The sequence below is a fragment of the Camponotus floridanus genome, unplaced genomic scaffold (genome assembly GCF_003227725.1).
Source record: "Camponotus floridanus strain SB8 unplaced genomic scaffold, Cflo_v7.5 scaffold46, whole genome shotgun sequence".
NCBI lineage: Eukaryota > Metazoa > Arthropoda > Insecta > Hymenoptera > Formicidae > Camponotus > Camponotus floridanus.
This window is the reverse complement of record NW_020229614.1, coordinates 199,064-217,336: the sequence shown is the minus strand read 5'-3', so window position 1 is coordinate 217,336 and position 18,273 is coordinate 199,064. Positions and strand designations below refer to the sequence as shown.

General features: G+C 41.3%; 1 protein-coding gene across 5 annotated transcripts in view; it reads left to right on the top strand.

The window, feature by feature from the left end:
- LOC105257703 (paired box protein Pax-6) overlaps positions 1 to 18,273 on the top strand; it is a 31,353-nt gene that overhangs the window by 5,750 nt on the left and 7,330 nt on the right. Inside the window, exons 2-8 of one of the 5 annotated variants that reach the window (XM_011268519.3) lie at positions 469 to 754; positions 1,239 to 1,358; positions 8,379 to 8,631; positions 9,180 to 9,360; positions 12,539 to 12,815; positions 14,632 to 14,796; positions 15,201 to 15,283. In XM_011268519.3, the coding sequence (XP_011266821.1) occupies positions 742 to 754; positions 1,239 to 1,358; positions 8,379 to 8,631; positions 9,180 to 9,360; positions 12,539 to 12,815; positions 14,632 to 14,796; positions 15,201 to 15,283 (1,092 nt within the window). In that variant the 5' untranslated portion in view covers positions 469 to 741. Of the gene's footprint in view, positions 1 to 468; positions 755 to 1,238; positions 1,407 to 8,378; positions 8,632 to 9,179; positions 9,361 to 12,538; positions 12,816 to 14,631; positions 14,797 to 15,200; positions 15,284 to 18,273 lie in introns of those variants that run through there. The other 4 variants (XM_011268509.3, XM_011268499.3, XM_011268527.3 and 1 more) reach the window with 4 other exon arrangements.

Sequence of the window (18,273 nt, the reverse complement as noted above, 5' to 3'; positions counted from 1 at the left end):
TTTTAACGTGTTTACGTGCAACATGTTTTTTTTTTTTTTTTTTTTTGTAAAAACGATGATGGATTTTTCATCTTTTAGTTTTTGCTCTGAATAAAACGCGATTATTACATCCTCTTTTTTCATTTTTAAAATTTGGTTTGTATAATTATGTTAGTATATTGTGTACTATATACTCTTCATTTAATAAAATAAAATTGTGCATTTTTGGTTCAAGATAGTTAAAATAGATTGTGTAAAGCTATCCATAAAAAAAATATATCCATCAAATAGGTGTATTTTACGAATGATTATTAGCTCTTGATTTCTGCTGTATCGTTATTTAAATAGTTACAACAGGTATACATCTATTTATGCAAAAATGAATAACATTGTGTGTAATGCTTTGACGTAAGTGTCAATAATCAGCCTCGAGTTAGAAGCAAATTATACAGGAGAAATTTGACCGAGCCATCCGGAATATGATTTTAGCACTGTGTTAGCGTGGCCGGAGGTGGCGGCGGTGGAGACGGCGGCGGCGGAGGCAGCAGTGGCGGCGGTCGGCTGAGCCTGCACCTTCGTCCTTGCGGAGGTAGCGGTGGCGGCGGAATCGCCGAAAGTGACAGCGCTCCGGATTATCCGCCGAGCGCTGCGGCAGCGCGGAGCAGGGAGGCTGCGGCGGCGGCGCTGCACGCGGCAAGAACCCTGTTGGGCGCGGGGGTGGCCAACCCTTGCTCGCCTACCCCCGAGCCGCCCTTCTGGAAGATGCCGCATAAAGGTCGGTCGAATCAATTTACTTAATTTTACGCGAGCGGACGCGAGAAGTGACGGGATGTTTGGCGATTGTGATTTGGAATAGTACCGAGAGCGGATAATCGATAAGTTGACTTTTCAAAAGTTTGATCGGTAGTCGAGATGGATGTGCCTTTTGTCGAGAGAAACTCTTGTCGGACGGATGGAGTTATTTACGAGACACCTATAATTGATTTATTCTATGACAAAAAGATATCAATTGAAGTATTAATTATGAAACACTTTGTATATTTAATTAGAGGTGCGAATAGAATGAAAAAGTAAAACTTGCGATCCTATAAATTGTAACAATTGAATAATTTCCTATTCCAATTGAAGAAGTATATTGTATTGAAACGAAACAGAATTTATAGATGAGCAAATTTTTCGATCTCTCTATTGCACAGGGTTTAATGATACTAGAATGTTTATTTTAACGACAGAAAATCGACTCTTTCTATAAATTCCAGAACTGCCGTATATTTTTGCGGATGCTCCAATTACCGCGGTTGCTTGCAAACTATCCGACTATCACTCGGCAAACCAGACGATTATAGAAAGAAGCAACTGTCAACACTGTCTACTCGCTGGTAATTTCGATGCGATCAGTACGTACAGGTCCAGCAACTAACTCGCAAGTACACGCACTTTATAGTCCCTAATTAAGTTAAAGATCTATCGCGTGTATTTTCAATAAGTTCAACAATAAGACAACAAACATGAATAATATAGCAGATTATGCTAAAAATTTTAAGAATCGTACATTATTGTGTAGATATTCAAAATATTGTAATGTCATGTTTAATCATAATGTGTCAAATTTGGCAATTACAATAGTTTGGCTAATGGCTCTTCATTTTATAATAATAAAACTTGACGCATTATCGCTCCCGGTTCAAAGTTTTATTGAGCAGGCAGATGGTTTCATTAGAAACTCGCGGTTCTTCCAGTAAAGTAACGATCTCGCGATCAGTTATAGAGAAAGAAACAAGTAAATATACGTACGCTTATGGGCTTAGGTGGGCTCGCGGTTACCCTCGGGGGTTAGTCGGTAATTTGACACGCCTTTGGCCGGCTTCTGTCGGGCCAGTGGCCCCTTCGCTGGCGACTCCGAAGGGTGGCGAAGAGTGGAGGCCCTCTTGCACCTCGAAAGATTCGTCCGCGCGACCCGCCAGCACACCCGGTAACAATCGGTTCGAGCCTCCCTTTCGTAATAAGGGGTAAAGGAGGGGTTGGGCACGCTTACACTGCCAATTTGTCTCGATGCAACGTAATCTTTCTCCATTCGAGAGCGGAGGCGCGGGATCGCGTTACGCAACTATGGCCCACGCAGGATTATAATGGGACTTGTAGAAGGATATAAGTGCTTCCCCCTTGCTCTTTCTCTCTCTTTCTCGCTTTCCATCGGTCCCCTCCTCGAAGTATTCATGTATAGTTCCAAGGCGGGCAATGCTTGCGTGGCACGAGCGCGCCCCTCTTTCATCTGTCCAACCACTAATCTGTCCCCTCTGTGCTCTCTCTCTCTCTCTCTTTTTTTATGCGTACTATATATATCAGAAAACGAACTGCCTCTTCGATTCTCTATAAAATCCCCGGTAGCTATTTGAATCAAATGCTCGATTCATGAGAGCGCTTTATTTCGTTCTCGTCGTTACGCGAGATTTGTTAATGGTTATGGGCGCCAGGCCCTATGCGTTGGTTACGGGATCGGATCTCGCGCGTGCCAGGGTTCGGAGACTGCGGAGATTACCTGCTTCCGTTGCTCCAAGAGGATAATAAATGTCGGCGGTGCAGGATTATCCCCGCGACCAATCAATAAGCTATGGCACTGCGATACGTCTGCGAGATTCACCGATAACTTTTGCTAGTAGATAGACATATGTGAAGGATTTGGAATATACCGATATTTCTTCGGATTGCATGGCTGCTGTATCGGAAAGAAAAAATATGTACAAATTATTCAATCAGTTTGAAAGCAACTGCATATGAATTCTGGGATGTCTCACGTGAGACATTAATTAATCCTTTCGCAACACATTTCACAACCGAAGCGTTAAACAGAGAATATTGCGTCAAAGATAACTTTATTTATATGTACAAAAAATTTAAAGATCAATAAAATTTAATGGTGCGATTGAGAAACTGTATACGCAAACTAAAATAGATTTATTTATTTTCATAGTATTAAGAGGATTGCTGTTGTCTTTTTTTCGTTCATTGTGGTAATGGTTCGTTTAATATGATGAGCGTTAAGTATCAAGTCAGGATTTCTCGGTCCGTTACCTGACGCAAAATTACTGACGCAAAATTTATTTAATCGTACTGTGGCTGGGCTCGCGGCGTCGAGATTATCGTGTTATCTCGCGCATTCTCACGCAAAGCATCTTGTTATCCGTGAATAGTAACTAGCGCGAGTGAATAGTAACTAACTCCGCTGTGGCGCAATTTCAGTATTTACAGTAAAAAGCTGTGCGGAGAAAAAAAGAGAGAGAAAGAGAAGGCGGGAGGGAGAAAATGATCTGCCTTACGCACGGTGTCAATAATAACGGGCGCGGTAATGAGTGTGCGCTGTCGGAGACGGTGGCTGCTAATGCTGCGCCGCCGCCTCTTAACACCGTCCGTAATGAATTCGTCGCTCGGAAAGCAGCGAGAGCGTCCCCGCTCTTACCGCGATTCAACTCATTAGAGAGCGTATGCCTGGCATGCCATCTTTGATGTCGCTGAAGGGCTCCCACGAGATGAAGTTCTCTCTCGGCGGTGCCATGAGTTTATCACGAAACGCTCGGAGGCTATGTCGCGCACAGATTTGCTCATCCGTCGAGATCACCCTCACGTGATAATAACATTTAGCCAGTGATACTCGAACACGTCGATTTCAGAGGCGTCCTGCATCCGTTATGCTGTTCATAGATGCTCAACTGTTGCCGGAAATAAGCGGGCTCGAAAGCATCGCAATCGTTAACACGATGACACGTCTGGAGTAAATATCTTGAAACTTCCCTTACGTTATGAATTACTTAGATAAATCATTTTGTCATTTATTTTAATTTTCTACGTAAATGGTTTGCCAACTGAATTGTGAAATCGTTAATAATCGATTGCTGTGTGCTTGCAAGTTTGTCAAGCTGGCTGACCCCATGTATCTTTTTTTTCACTAGCAATGCAATAACATTTTATATACTTTTACAATCGCACAATATTCTTTTTCGTAATTGTTTCTATTATATTAATGTTGGAAGTTGGATAGTTTATTGTATTGCATCGCACTAATGCGCGGTCGTATTATCAATGCTAAATATGGCGCACATAATTAAATTATTTAACGTACGCGCGACGCGACGACGACAGGTGAAAGTAATTTCAGCCGCGAAAGCGAGATATTTTTTATGGATGCCGACGAATAAACAGCAATTCGTTAAATGAATTCGGAACCGACACACTCTGTAACTGATTACGTTCGGCCGGTTTCGAGTCGCAACGCGGGACTAATTACCCGCAAACTATTATTACATCCCATTAAACAACTATTCCGCTGCAAACTTTCTGTCATCGTTGGAAATTGGAGTGGCGTATTAGCCGCTTCGCTGAGCTGTTTTGTTTCTATTATCGGGTAACGATCAATCGTTTCTTTCCAACGGGTTTAATGTTTGCTCGTCTAGGATATAAACGCAATGGCTCAAACAAAATTAATCAAGTGTTTCAAAAATTTTAATATCATAATACATATATTCTATTTCCGGTCATTATTAGGGGAAAGGCGAGTAGCCCCGGACGCTTAAATAAAACGCATAAAATAATATATAATCAACAGATTTTAATTAAATTATTCTTTTGCAAAATAAACTTTGAACTTTTTTGATTTCTTATTAACAAAAAATAGAACATTTTTCTTAAACTATCTTAGAAAAAAAAATCAATAACTTATTACTGCTATTTTTGAGCAGTCAAAAAATGGCGGGTAGCCCCGGACAATATATTTCAACAATTATCTGTTCGTTCTTTGTCCTTACAAACGTCACAATAAAAATATATATTTGAAGGATCAATGTCTACGCATTCTTCGTGTGCCCATTCTTTGCATTTATTACATTGGATCCAGTCTTCTTTGAAGATTTCTCCGCAAGCAATGCATTGAGTATCTTGATGTTTGTCTTAATGAAAAATATTTTGATTGTTTTGTTTTATTTTGCGTTGTTTAGTAATACCTTTAGCACCTTTAGTATCTTTACTTTTTGCAACAAATTCATAAAAAAAAAACTGGCTCTATTAATGTCCGAGGATACCCGATTGGCTTGATCTAATATATTTGTTAATTAATTTGTGTAATGTAAAAAGAATTAATTAAATGTATAAGAATCTTAAATTATATTTAATTGTTAATATTAAAATCAATCGGACATGTAACAGCACTTACTTTTAATGAACAAGCATCGACAAAATTTGATGGGCGTCGTAATATCACTCTTAACGGGAATAAAACTGATTATAACATTTGATCCGCTTGGCGTACATATAATATTATTACTGATTTGCAATTGTTTATGTGCTGAGACAGATATGTTTTAACGTGTCATTTGTTTTTTTAAGCAGTTTAGTATTAGAGATATTAAAATGTCCGGAGTTACTCGTTGTCCGGGACTAGCCTTTCCCCTAAATAGATTTTACAAAAATTTGATGAAAGATCCAATTGCATAGTTGATTCACGTAAAACGTTTCTACATCGATTTTCATCGCGTTTATTCGCGCATCTCAAATACCGACGATTGTTTCTGCGCTTGAAGACTTTTGCTCAGAGCGCAGAGATTCGGGAGATGTTTGGCGAGGGCGGTAAAGGATGGCTCGACCAAGCGGACTGAGCGAGCTGGCGCGGGTGGGAGGAAAGCATCAGGGAGGACGAGGGTGTCGCGACGCCGTGCGCCGGGGTTGCACAGGATGGGATTTAATCTGTGTCCCGTTTCACGCTCAGCCAAGTGGAACCTTTTTGCCTCACTTTGCGGCGCGACTTGCTTTTACGCCGCACCGCCGCGTAGATTAACGCGAAATTATATATAAAGAATGTGTGCGGCCGGCGGTTGTGTGCACGAGTTGACGATATTCGAGCCCTCTCGCCGACATCATCCCCCTCTGTCGGGGGTGGCCGCCCTCCAGCATGAGGCGAAAGACGATGAACGTAAAGGGTGTATCTCGTGCGCGCGTACATGTGCAGCTAAGTCATGCACACTTGTCCCCTTTGTAACGAATTAAACTTGTGAAAAACAGCACAGACTCGTGCGCCGTCCCTTCAAAGAACAGAACCGTCGACGACGCGTTCTCACTTTGACCGCCTATTTTTAAGATAAACCATTCAGCTGAAAGGATGAAGCGATTCGGAAGAATACCAAGCATCTTTGAATCAAATTTGTAAATTAGATAATTTTAAATTCAAATACGGCAATTCAATATCATTGCAATGTATAAATCGATATATTGTTGCGAGGGGGTTTAGTTTTACGGATAATAAATACTGATAATGTTGAGATAATTAATTATACTCATGAGCGAAAAAAATAGATACATATACACATATATAATAAAACAAATTATAAAATAATCAATTTTGACATAATCTAATCGCACGTAACTCGAGACTTATTATACATATACTGTGAATGCAATCACAATCTTATGCGTTCGTTAGTGTTCTTATTAATTTGAACAGCATAAATATTTATTAATCATGGAAAAAATTGCCGAAAGTATCGTAAAGAAAAATTGACTCGAAGAAAATATTTTCCCTCGTGATTGTCTACTTTATGTTGCGTGCATAATTAAGAAACAGATTAAAGAATTTTATAAACTCGTCGATACAAGTTTGTGGAAAGTGGCAAGTATGATCAACAAATCGATAATGAGAATCAATCTTTGTTGTACAAAATTATAGTAATTGTATCCCGATGTTCCTAATTCATGAACAATTAGATCGAATGTTCCTTTAAATATTTTGTAAGATATCTGTCAGTGTGTTTCATTTAAAGTTTCCATTATGAAATGAAATTAAGAATAATGCCTACAAGATCATGTTCTAAAAAGAGATCGAATTATTTGTTTTTCTTCTCAGATTCCCGAATTGCTATCGCTATAACAGATATAAGAAGCACCTCCTTGAAAATTTCTTCGACGCCGTGGATTTACTTATAATAAGACTCTCAACTTCAATTTCTTGCTCCTTATTCTTTATCATTATATTTGTTATTGCTTTTACTCGGCGTTCGCTTAAAAAGCTTCAGTTATAATGTGATTGAAGCTAAAAAACTTTTTATGATAGACATATATTATGATAGAGTTGTATATTAAAGAACGAGTAATTATCAACTGATATCGCGGATAAGAAAAATATTTTTTTCTAGAGATAGATTTATAAAAATTAATAAATCTTCGCCTTTTTGTTTCTCTCAGAATCTTAACTACCGTCCCAAAATTCATTATTCAATTTTGTTTTGAAATAAATGTCATTAATTTAAAATTGATGATCGTGTAATAATAAGTGTTTCAACACATTTGCGATGCATGACATATTAAAAGTTACGTTAAAGATTAATTTTTGAATGATCGCCATCTCTGTTCTTGATATTTTTATACGGAATATCGAATGATGGTGAAAGGAGTGTGAGATTTCATATCTTCTCGCGTCGGCGAAAACGAGACACAACAGAAGTGGTGTAAGAACGGAAGAAAGCGACAAGCGGAGGAACAGCAAGCGAGAAAACCACTTCGTGTTGTTATACGAAGTGGTTTCGCACAGCGACGGAGGCGACGCGGACCATCCAAGATTACATTCCAATTATTTCTTGTCGCTTTGCGCGGTGCAAAAGCGGGAATTAATTAAATTTGTTAATTGCAAGATGCATTTAGCAACGCTAGCTCCCGTCGTCTGTGCGCCGTCACGATGTCTTCTCGTTGGGAGAACTCCTTTTGCCCATGATGCACCATAGAAATTTAACAAAGTGACAAGAGGAAAGCTGAGAGGTTCACTTTTGCATCAGGATACATGTATTAAAAAGCAAAAGAGCTTTTGTTCACCGTGAAATCTAATACTTTTCCAATTGCCTTCATTGACATTTTATCCCTTAAACAAATTAACTTGCAATTTAGTACATTATAAGCTTTATCGCAAATATTATAGTTTCTCTTGCATAATTATTGAATGACACAATGTATTGTGTAGATATCTATTTGTTGCACTTGCCATTGTCTCCCTTTACATCACAATTACCGCTATCGTCAATATCAGACGTATCTACATGATATATTTCCATTTCGGCGCTTCCTCCGCGCGTGATGCACCATACGCAATACATGTAACATATCGTAATAAGGCACACGGGAGCGAATTAATCGGCGCGCAAGGGTCAAACTGATCTTCGTTACGTGACATCCGCTGAGCGTCGGAGCGTGTGATCGCGACGCAAACATCTCCCTTGGTGTTCAATCTGACGCTTCGGATTCGTGCGACAGGCGCGAGCGCTAATTAGACTAATAAGAACGCGTTCAGTGCGCGTACTCTCTCCGCTGTTTACCAATCAGATGTTCTAGCGAAGTGACGTACACGTTGCGCGCGTTTTGATTCACAGAGGAAGACTTGATGCACGGGGGTGGTGCGGGTATTGGCGGGGGTTCTATGGTCGGACAGAACTCAATATTTGGATGCTCGGCTGCAGGACACAGCGGGGTTAACCAGCTCGGCGGCGTTTACGTCAATGGCCGACCATTGCCGGACTCCACGAGGCAGAAGATCGTCGAGCTGGCCCACAGCGGGGCCAGACCGTGCGATATATCACGTATACTGCAAGTCAGCAATGGATGTGTCTCCAAAATCCTTGGCAGGTAAACATATATCTCTTTCTACCTCTTTCTCTTTCGAAATCATGAGCGAGACCGTTCAAGAAATTAAGTCGATGTTTGAATAATAATAAAATGTATGATTGCTGTCTAAATCCAATTAGTCAGATTCAATAGTTATAAAACGCAACTGCTGCATTTTTTTTATACAATTAGTAATAAAGCCACTTGATACAATTGTGATAAAATTCATAATATAATATAAATATAATAAATAAATTTTTCTTCTATTTTTAATAATTTTGTTTTGATGTTGAGATTTTAAAATAATTGGATATGCGGTAACAAGCTAATTTTATATTACATTTCAAGTTTTTACGTTACATTTTACGTTATATTTACATGATCGTCACGTCACGATTCTCTCGCAGAAATTGCAGGATATTAATAAAGTTAGAGCTTTCACCCAATGAGATGTTCCCCTTTTATAAAGTTTCTCACATTTTTTTCAATAACCATACCATGTTCAAAAGGCTCGCCACGACGTAACGTTAACATGCATCAAGTGAAAATAACAATATCCTCTTTCGCAGGTATTACGAGACTGGCTCGATCAAGCCACGGGCGATCGGTGGTAGCAAGCCACGGGTGGCGACAACACCTGTGGTCAACAAAATCGCCGACTACAAACGAGAATGTCCCTCGATCTTTGCCTGGGAAATTCGCGATCGACTTTTGCAGGAGGGTGTATGCAATAACGACAATATACCCAGCGTAAGTGAAAAATGTCGAATGAAGAAATTTGCTTAATTAAAATCGATAGCTGATTAATATGCTAAAGTTTTTTATATTAAATCCTTTGAGTAAATATCAATGGTAGAATCATATATTAAAACAAGTATAGAATAGCTTAAACGCGCATGTTGCATAAATTCCAGCTTTTCAAGCTTGCGAGCCACGACTTGCATAGATTTATCGTACTTACCATGATGCGTGCGAATAAATTTCCCTGTCGGCGTCATATTGGGCCATTGATTGGACACGGTATAAGTTTACGCGTAATCCGCCGTCGACTTATCGTGGCGTGCAGCCGGTCGGGTGTACTTACCCGTCGGATCCGGCCACTCGACCCTAATCAAAGTCTCGTCAATGCGATCGGCTGGGTGGGGTAATCGGTCCATTACGCGGACCTCGGCATTGTCCACCCTCCCGGGCGCTGATCGCCCTTCTCCGAACTCGAAGAATCTTCTCCGGTCGTACGTCTATCCGTCTACCAAACATCCTGCCCAAACCCTGCGATCCCTTCTGTCGATCGACCTACGAGAATATTTCGCGCGGTCGATCGTCCTCGTCTGGCTTCCTCGAGAACACTCTCCCTCCCGGTAATACCTCTCCCTATCGGATACCGTCAGGAATATCGAGGGGGATGGCACGCGTACAAGTCGTTATCCATCGGCTCGTGGAGGAACCTCGCTCTCTCTTATCGGTGTGTTCCTAGGAACTGCCGAGTGAAGAAGGTTGGTGGGAGATGTAGGAGGTTCCAGGATGATCAATCAGAGCGTCTAGCACGTGTCGTTCTGTCGTCGAGCATGTAATGCATCGGCCAGTAGCGATGTTACATTTGAGAGAACATCATTCTATATCTTTATTTCTTATCACTTCACTAGATTTTATCTTTATCATTCTGTCATTATATTCTCTTTTTGGAACATGAGGCGCTATTTTATTAATAATAGTTTTGTAGTCTTTAAATTTTCTCCCCTGGGATCCAGTATCAAAAATCAATACAAAACTTTCGGGATTATTGGTGGGCTAAGAATAACTTTAGAATGGTTCTCGAAACATTAACCGAAGATATGAGAAGAAGAAAAGACGTAATTTGACTGACGGCAATTTCTTTCAATTTCGTTTCGATCCTCTCTCGAGTACTAGTGGATCGCTGGTAGCATCGGCAGTGACGTTGGCTGTTGCGGCTGGTACACATCGCGCCGAGGGTGATGCCGAGGGTGCAGCGGGGGTTAGTCGGCGGCGAGAGCGAACGGGAGCGGGTAGAATCAGGGTGAATGGGATCAGTTAAGCGTGTTGCACAATTATTCGTGTCCGGTCGCGCGTGTAATGGCCTGCATCGACGCTGCGGCTGTTGTGCGGCGAGAGTAGAGCGGTGCGGAGCGTGGAACCGGGATCTCTCTCTCTTTCTCTCTCTTTCTCTCTTTCTCTCTCTTTCTCCCGCTCTATCTCGCTCTATCCCTCTCAGCATCCAGACTGGATAGACGGTCTGATGACGGAGAGCCTGGTCTGGGTTAGCCGGGGCTAACTCATCTCGAAACGTCGCTTCCGCTATCCGCCTGTTATTATCTCACGGCATCGGGACAAGCCGAGACGATTGGAATTACGTATGCTCAATGAGTTACGGGATGGTAGATGTCGACCGATAAACTCATCGATATTTTGCAATACTCGAGAAATTGCATTCAAACGAAATCCTGTCTTTTCCCGAATCACTTAATCAACTTGGTCATGTTGTATGATGCGATCGTTGTGTTAAAGATTAAGAGTGTTTACGAAACTCTGATTCGCGACTTGTGACTACGATAGCGAATGCAATAATCAAGAATACATGCAATAGCCGAGCATCGAATTCTGCGAAGTCAGGGTACCTCGTCTTTAATCCGATTCTAATAGACAGCCGTGTCGCTTACTGTTCTAATGACGTTCTCTTGGCGTCACTCGGCCATTATTCCGTCGGTTTTAAGTCAAACTATGCGAGAAGGATCGGCTTTGCACACACTCGTGTCGCTCTTGTCGGAGTTCTCAGTCGACCTCGTAATTAAGAAGCTTCGCTCGATATCCGACATCCGCTGCATTAACGGTTGTATATATATATATCTGGTGCATCAAGCTCAGCGCAGAAGGATGTGAAGAACGGATTTGGTGTGCGTATGGAGTGCGCCGAGGACCATTATGTGCAAGTCGAGAGTGCGATGCTTGAATCCCTATGTTATACGCGGGCTCGTTATAACTTTGGAGTTAGCCAGTGGCTCGGTCGTGGACGCAAGATGAAGACGATGACGACGACAAGCGTGCTCGGATTGGAAGGGGACAAAGAGCGGTGGAGACCGTTTTATGTAATAATAATTGGACGGCGGTGTCCTTTCATCTGGATACGATCCCCGCTCCCATTCGCATCCCTCGACCGCGGGAGGACGAAAAAGAGGAAGAAGGATTCCGCGTGAGAGATGGCGAGGGGGTGGACAATCAGTACGCAGCTACGACGACGGAAATGATTCTGAGAGAGCGACGAGTAGCTGCGGTCGCGAGAGTTTACAAAGAGCCGTGTCCCGGCCCGTTTCGCTTCTATGTCTCTCTTTTCCTTGATCCGTCGCGAATGGATGACGGAGGTATTCTGCGCATAGGAATACACGCCAGTCATTAGTGTCGAAAAACAGTGTAAATTCTCCTTTCTAAGAGATATATTTTTTTCTTTAAATTAAACTTGTCGAAAATAAAAACTAGAAAGATAATCTTTTATTGTTCCACAATTAATTAATTGTTTCAGATCGTTAGAATTAAGTGATTAAAAATTAAAAAGTATTGATGATTTCAATTCTGATTATTAATCATACAAAAATAAATTATAGAGAGATATTTATTATACTCAATTAAAAATTATGTTGTATACATAATCTGTATACATTAAATCTTTACATTTTTTAAATTTATATAAAATTTAAATTAAATATGTTAATTATGTTGCAATAATAATTTATTTACTATATATATTATTTTAAGAGAATTAGAAACAAATTAATGATATTTTTAAATTTATTTATAAAAAAAATGATTCAATGAAAAATACAGATATTTTGCAGTTTTTTCTGGTCTTGATGTAGAATTAAATTAATAAATGATGACGAATAATTGATTTTTAGCGGAAATTTCTTTTTCCTCGCAGGTGTCGTCCATTAACAGGGTACTCAGGAACCTGGCCTCGCAAAAGGAGCAACAGGCGGCTGCGGTGCAAGCGCATCAGGGCGCTGAGAGTGTCTACGATAAGCTGAGAATGTTTAACGGACAGGCAGCAGGCTGGCCGCCAGCGTGGTATTCGGCGACACCTTCTCATCATCCTTTGGCCACGGGAATTCCAACAGCGGCAACTCCTGGATCCGGTCAGTCGCTTTTGCCTGGTAGTCAACTTCACGGGCGCGATGATGCTTTATTGAAGCGGAGCGGTAAGTTCTCATTTGTTTTGTATTCATCGTAATAAATGTAGAAATACCAAGATTAATTGTTAACGTGTTTTAACTATCATTTTTGCAATTATATTAGTGGCATTCATTAATTTATTTAGACAAAAATATTTGCTTTTAAAATATATACGATTTCAATTTTTTTTTAGAGATAGCTTTTCTCGAACTACTATATCCTTTTCTATGTATTATTTTATTCGAAATTTGCGGTTCCAAGTCCTTGACTCGTACAATGCATGTGTACATATGCGGTCGAATAGAAAAAAAGGATCCGTATAAGTCTAATAGGATCACAGAAATCGGGCCTGCGGTTTGGTTCTTATAGCCAGAATCAGTCCGCGAATGACAAATCCAGATGCCGTCACTCTCAATAGGTAGATTACGTGAACTGTAGTAAAGTGACAGGTAGAAAAGTGCTTTCATTGCGAACGTATTTTCTATGTACTCGAAAGTATTTCTAAAATCAATTCGATCAAAATATAAGATTTTCTTCAAATATTAATAAATAAATTTAAAATAGAATAATAACTTTTTTATCTTTGCAAATTAATGACATTTATATTTACTAATACATCAATTTAATAAGAATTAATGCTAATAAATAAAGACAAATGAGACAAAAATACATAATCTTAAAATTTATATTAATAAAAGAGCTTCGAACAACATTGCTACTTGTAGATAATGGTTTATACTTTATGCTATACGTTCGTTAAATGACGTAGTGTGCACACTTGAATGCACAGGAATGCATCGAACGGTCGATTGCTGCCACTTTGGTCGGAGCGGGCGCATTAAGCGACCGGGTCGTAGAGAGCATCGGCTAATCTCCTTTCTTTCTTCGCCGGGTGTGCGTCGTCACCTAGAAAATTAAAGCCAACGATCCGTCTGTAGCGAACCGCCGAGGATCGTTCCTGGTCTGGTCGTTATGCGCAGGGATATTCGCGAGGAGGTGGGTGAGTTCCGCGGGAAGAAGGCGAACAGGGCAGACGGTTAGGGTGACGAGGCAGGCAGGAAGAATGAAGGGATGGGAGAGAAAGGAAAGGAAAGAAAGAAAGAGAAAGATAGATAGATAGATAGATGCGTGTTTGGGGTGCCGGTATTTCTAGTCGAGGGAGTTTCGTCGGGCCGAGTCCAATTGGGGGTTGCGCGGGGGCTGAGACGAGCGAACGAGAAAGCGAGCAGCTGACGAGCGAATATATATATATATATATATATATATATATATATATATGTACACGTATATACGTACACATACCTATGTATGCGAGCGTAAAGGCGTACATATATACATCTCTCCATCGCGCGATACGGAGGGACGAACACAGACAGGAATAGAGGTACGGAGAGACGTCGGGAAGGTATCGGGAGGAATGGAAAGAGACGAGGGTGCGATGCGCGGAGGCGGAAAGTAATCGCAGCCCACAGGGCTTGACGAGGGGCTACGCGTTCGCGGGCGTACGAACCGACGCACCAACACGAGATGCGACCTCGAAGACCGGTCACATACGCCTGGACGCGCGGCGGTATCTAGGAATTTCAAGAACGGCGGATCGTGTTACAAGATCGATCGATGATGCACCAAATAGCGGGACCTCTTAATTAGATCGCAATGTTTCTTATAATGGGAGAAAAATGTGAAAGATTTGTTGGTCATCTGTGCGAATGCGATTAATAATTATATTTAATGATCTGTATTGAGGTCAATATTAGTTTAATTATAATCGCAAATGAGCGAAACATATTTAAGGCTAATAAAACAATAGGCTAAAATAGAAGCAATTAATTCTTGTTCCAGATACCGGTTCTCTATTGTCGCATCAGCAGGAGACAACTTCGGACGGTAATTCGGAGCACAATTCCTCCGGAGATGAGGACTCGCAGGTGCGGCTGAGGCTGAAAAGGAAATTGCAGCGCAACCGAACTTCCTTCTCTAACGAGCAGATAGACAGCCTCGAGAAAGGTTAGTACAAAATCCAATCAGAAAGTTATCAATCTTGACAATCTGTTCTTGTACAGGATTTCCCATAAATCACGTGTTTTTTTTTTCTATTGCAAATTCTTTATTTTATCCGATTGATTTTTGCTCTTAATTAAACGTAATATATTTGCGAATAATTTTTTATCTTGCAGTATCTCTACTCAAGCTTCAGATTATAATTTTGTTATATATATACACGTATTATATTCGTTCGCAACACGAAGTCGATATCTCGACGTCAAGATTGTAGTCTTCTCGGTCCAATCTCTGATATTCGTCGGTTGAGAGAAAATGCACGATGGCCGACAAGCTTCGTGTATCGCGATAATTAATGCCGACGATGCGGCTAAATAACGAGCACTTGTTGCAAACTGGTTTCGTTTCAGAATTCGAGCGGACACATTACCCGGACGTGTTTGCACGGGAGCGTCTCGCCGAGAAGATCGGATTACCTGAGGCACGTATCCAGGTGAGTGTGAATGTGCGAATGCGGCGTGTATGCGCTTCCTCCACCGACACTCGCTCCACCCAACTGTCCCCCTCTCTGCAACCCCTACATCTTCTCTCTTTCTCTCTCTCCTCTCGCGTTTTCCTCGCGGATGCGTCTTTCTCTCTTCTTATTCCGTTCGTTCTTCCCGGGAGGGTCGACCGGCGTAAGTGCGACGACGCCCTTTCATTAAATGCTTTTAACGTGTGACCACGTGGTTGTACGTGGAGAACATTAAATACCTCCGACGGTAAGCTTGGAGCCGTTCGTGAGACTCCCAATGGGATTTCGTCACCTCTTTCGCTCGCTACTTTGCCATTATTTATGTATTCTTATATGGAATTTACACGCGCTACTTTTCCCATCGATTAACGCGATAGATAGTACGCGATTTATTTATTACGATTTAATTTAGGAAAATGCCAGAATATGTCGAGTATATATATTTCTTAGACAATACATTAATTAATTATAACAGTAAGTATATTTCATTGAGTTATGTTCTATTTTTTCTATCAAATCTAAAAAATACATTTTTCAATGATAATTTGATAAACGACAAAAATATGGAAATGCGAATTTAAATGCTCTGGCGAATGGAACATCATGAGAAGATAGTTAAAGGTCAACGTTCTGAAGAAGTTGAAAAGTTCGACAAATTCGAAGAACCTTTGATTGCATCGACAAAGTCAAGAATCACGGAGAATGAAAGACAGTCTTGATAGATCAGAATCACGTTCATTTAAATTATAAGATCGGAAAAACTCGTGAAACTTTAGTTCGCATTTAAAGGAAGCGGTGCCACCACAATGATTTCTTGTTCGTATCTTTTCCGCAAATTCTCTATCACTTTTTTCTCATCGCGGAACAACTTCACATTCATATAACATGACAGAAACTGCGATTAACACATGTAAATTTCAATTTCCTGCGATATAAATATAAAACTAAACAGTCCAAGAATTCAAGATATTTCTAAAAAACATGTTTGAAGAGATATCTTTATGTCTTTACAATGTTTTTTATATTTATTTAAATCCTTGCCAAGTTTTAATTATTTGCTCAATTGTTATATCATCAATTCTCTTTTAATCTGCCGTTGTTCGCTGTATTTCGTTAAACAATTTAACAACTACATCACAATTCTGTTAAAATTATATTCTCGTTACAGTAACCTATTCTAAACGATTATTAGAAATATCGAAATATCGTTATTTTCAATGCCATTAATTGAATATTATGTATGCAAACATTTGCACAATGTTTGTTGACACTTTCTGCTATTTAACAATTCCCATTTTGATATAATATCCCTTTTACTTTTTAATCATAAGGGAGATGCAAAATATCATGTTGCATAATTATAATTATAATATCAACATTTTGAGCCGTTAATATATACGTAGCCTTATCGAATATTGTTTGACCGCGCTCACCCTCCTCTCACCTGGACCACCGCGATGAGGAGACGAGAGGGTCGGCGAAGTGGCCGGCGGGGTTCGGTGTGGTGGTAGTAACCGGGCGCGCTGAGCGTTATGTGGACGTACAAACAGTGCAAGACCATGTTGACGCATGTTTTCAAGCCTCGTTGGCTGGTATTGATCTTGCTAAGTGCAGGAAACCGGGAGTTCCGGCGCGAGAGGGAAAAGGAGAAGTTCGACGAGGAGAAGAGGGAGAGGAAAGAGGAAGAGAGAAATAGAGAGAATGAAGGAAGACGAGTGAGATCGAAAGAGGGAGATAGTCGAGATAGAAAAAGATGCCCGAACAAAAGGGAAGAATCGCGGTGATCGCCAAGTTAGACCAATCGTTGCGGACGATCCTCGAATGAAAGACGAAGAGCGAGATGCCCGGTACTTCGAGATGGAGCCCAAAATGTAACGTGCGTCGCGGCTTGGTATACGGGATGGCGTGGCATGTAAACGCAACCCGAGCCGCGAGGGATCGCGCGGAAGGCCTAAGAGGGTTCTCGGACGCAACCATGGCAACGTCGGGTCCCGAGGGAGGTCGCCCTCCGATTGGCCCTCGGTTTTCCACCTATATACCCCGACCACGGCCACGAGATTCGCCACGTCGTGCTGCTGGCACGTCCGTCGCCGGCCGATTATCGTCCTCGGCGTTCCCTAAGTCGACTTGTGCGAGCGCGATGGCCGATACGCTACACGAGGATTAAACGGGGTTTTCCTTCGGCTTTCGAGGGCGCTAAGTAAAAACAAGCGCAAAAAATGAAGCATAAAGTCATTAGGTTGCGGGATGTACCTAATAGAGTCACGCCGAGACACTTTTTGAAGAAGAGAATTTTTGTTTTTAACTCGTTTATATCCTTCCTTCCGATCGAAATGAGATACTTCTCGGAGCCGACGCGGCAATGTCTTATGCTCCACTAATTTCCTAAAGTACCGGCGAGACCAAACGAATTTCTTGCGCTTCCAGTTGGCGCATCGCGAATATGTCCAAGGTCGGAGGATTCCAAGGTCGGAAACCGGCGTCGAGAACCGGTCCTTGCTACATTTCGGTCATTGACGATCGGCTCGGAGGAGAGACCGTGTTCTTTGAGTAACACCGAGCATGTTCGGAGATCACAGACTTTCGCACGGATCGATTCGGACGAGTTTTCGGAATGAGGGAGGATGAGTTTACGAGGGACGATGGTATTGGCCGGAAGAAATCCACTGCGGGCGAATGGTAGATATTTGACGGTGGGATGGTCGAACACGATTTGCTGCGCCAACGGGAGGACAGGAGGATGGAATTTATTTTTTGATTCAATCGAGGGACCCTCGTCATGTTCGTAGCGCGCGATGTTATACGTGAGATTGCGGAAGGCTTGTATTTCTACGTTGATGACATTTCTTTCCGTCGCGAAAAACATCCCCCCTTTTTTCCGTATCGCACACGCGGTAATTCGTTACACCAAAATCGACAAGAATGGAAATTGCTGTTATTGCTTTGTCCTTTATTTTTAGCCGCGCACG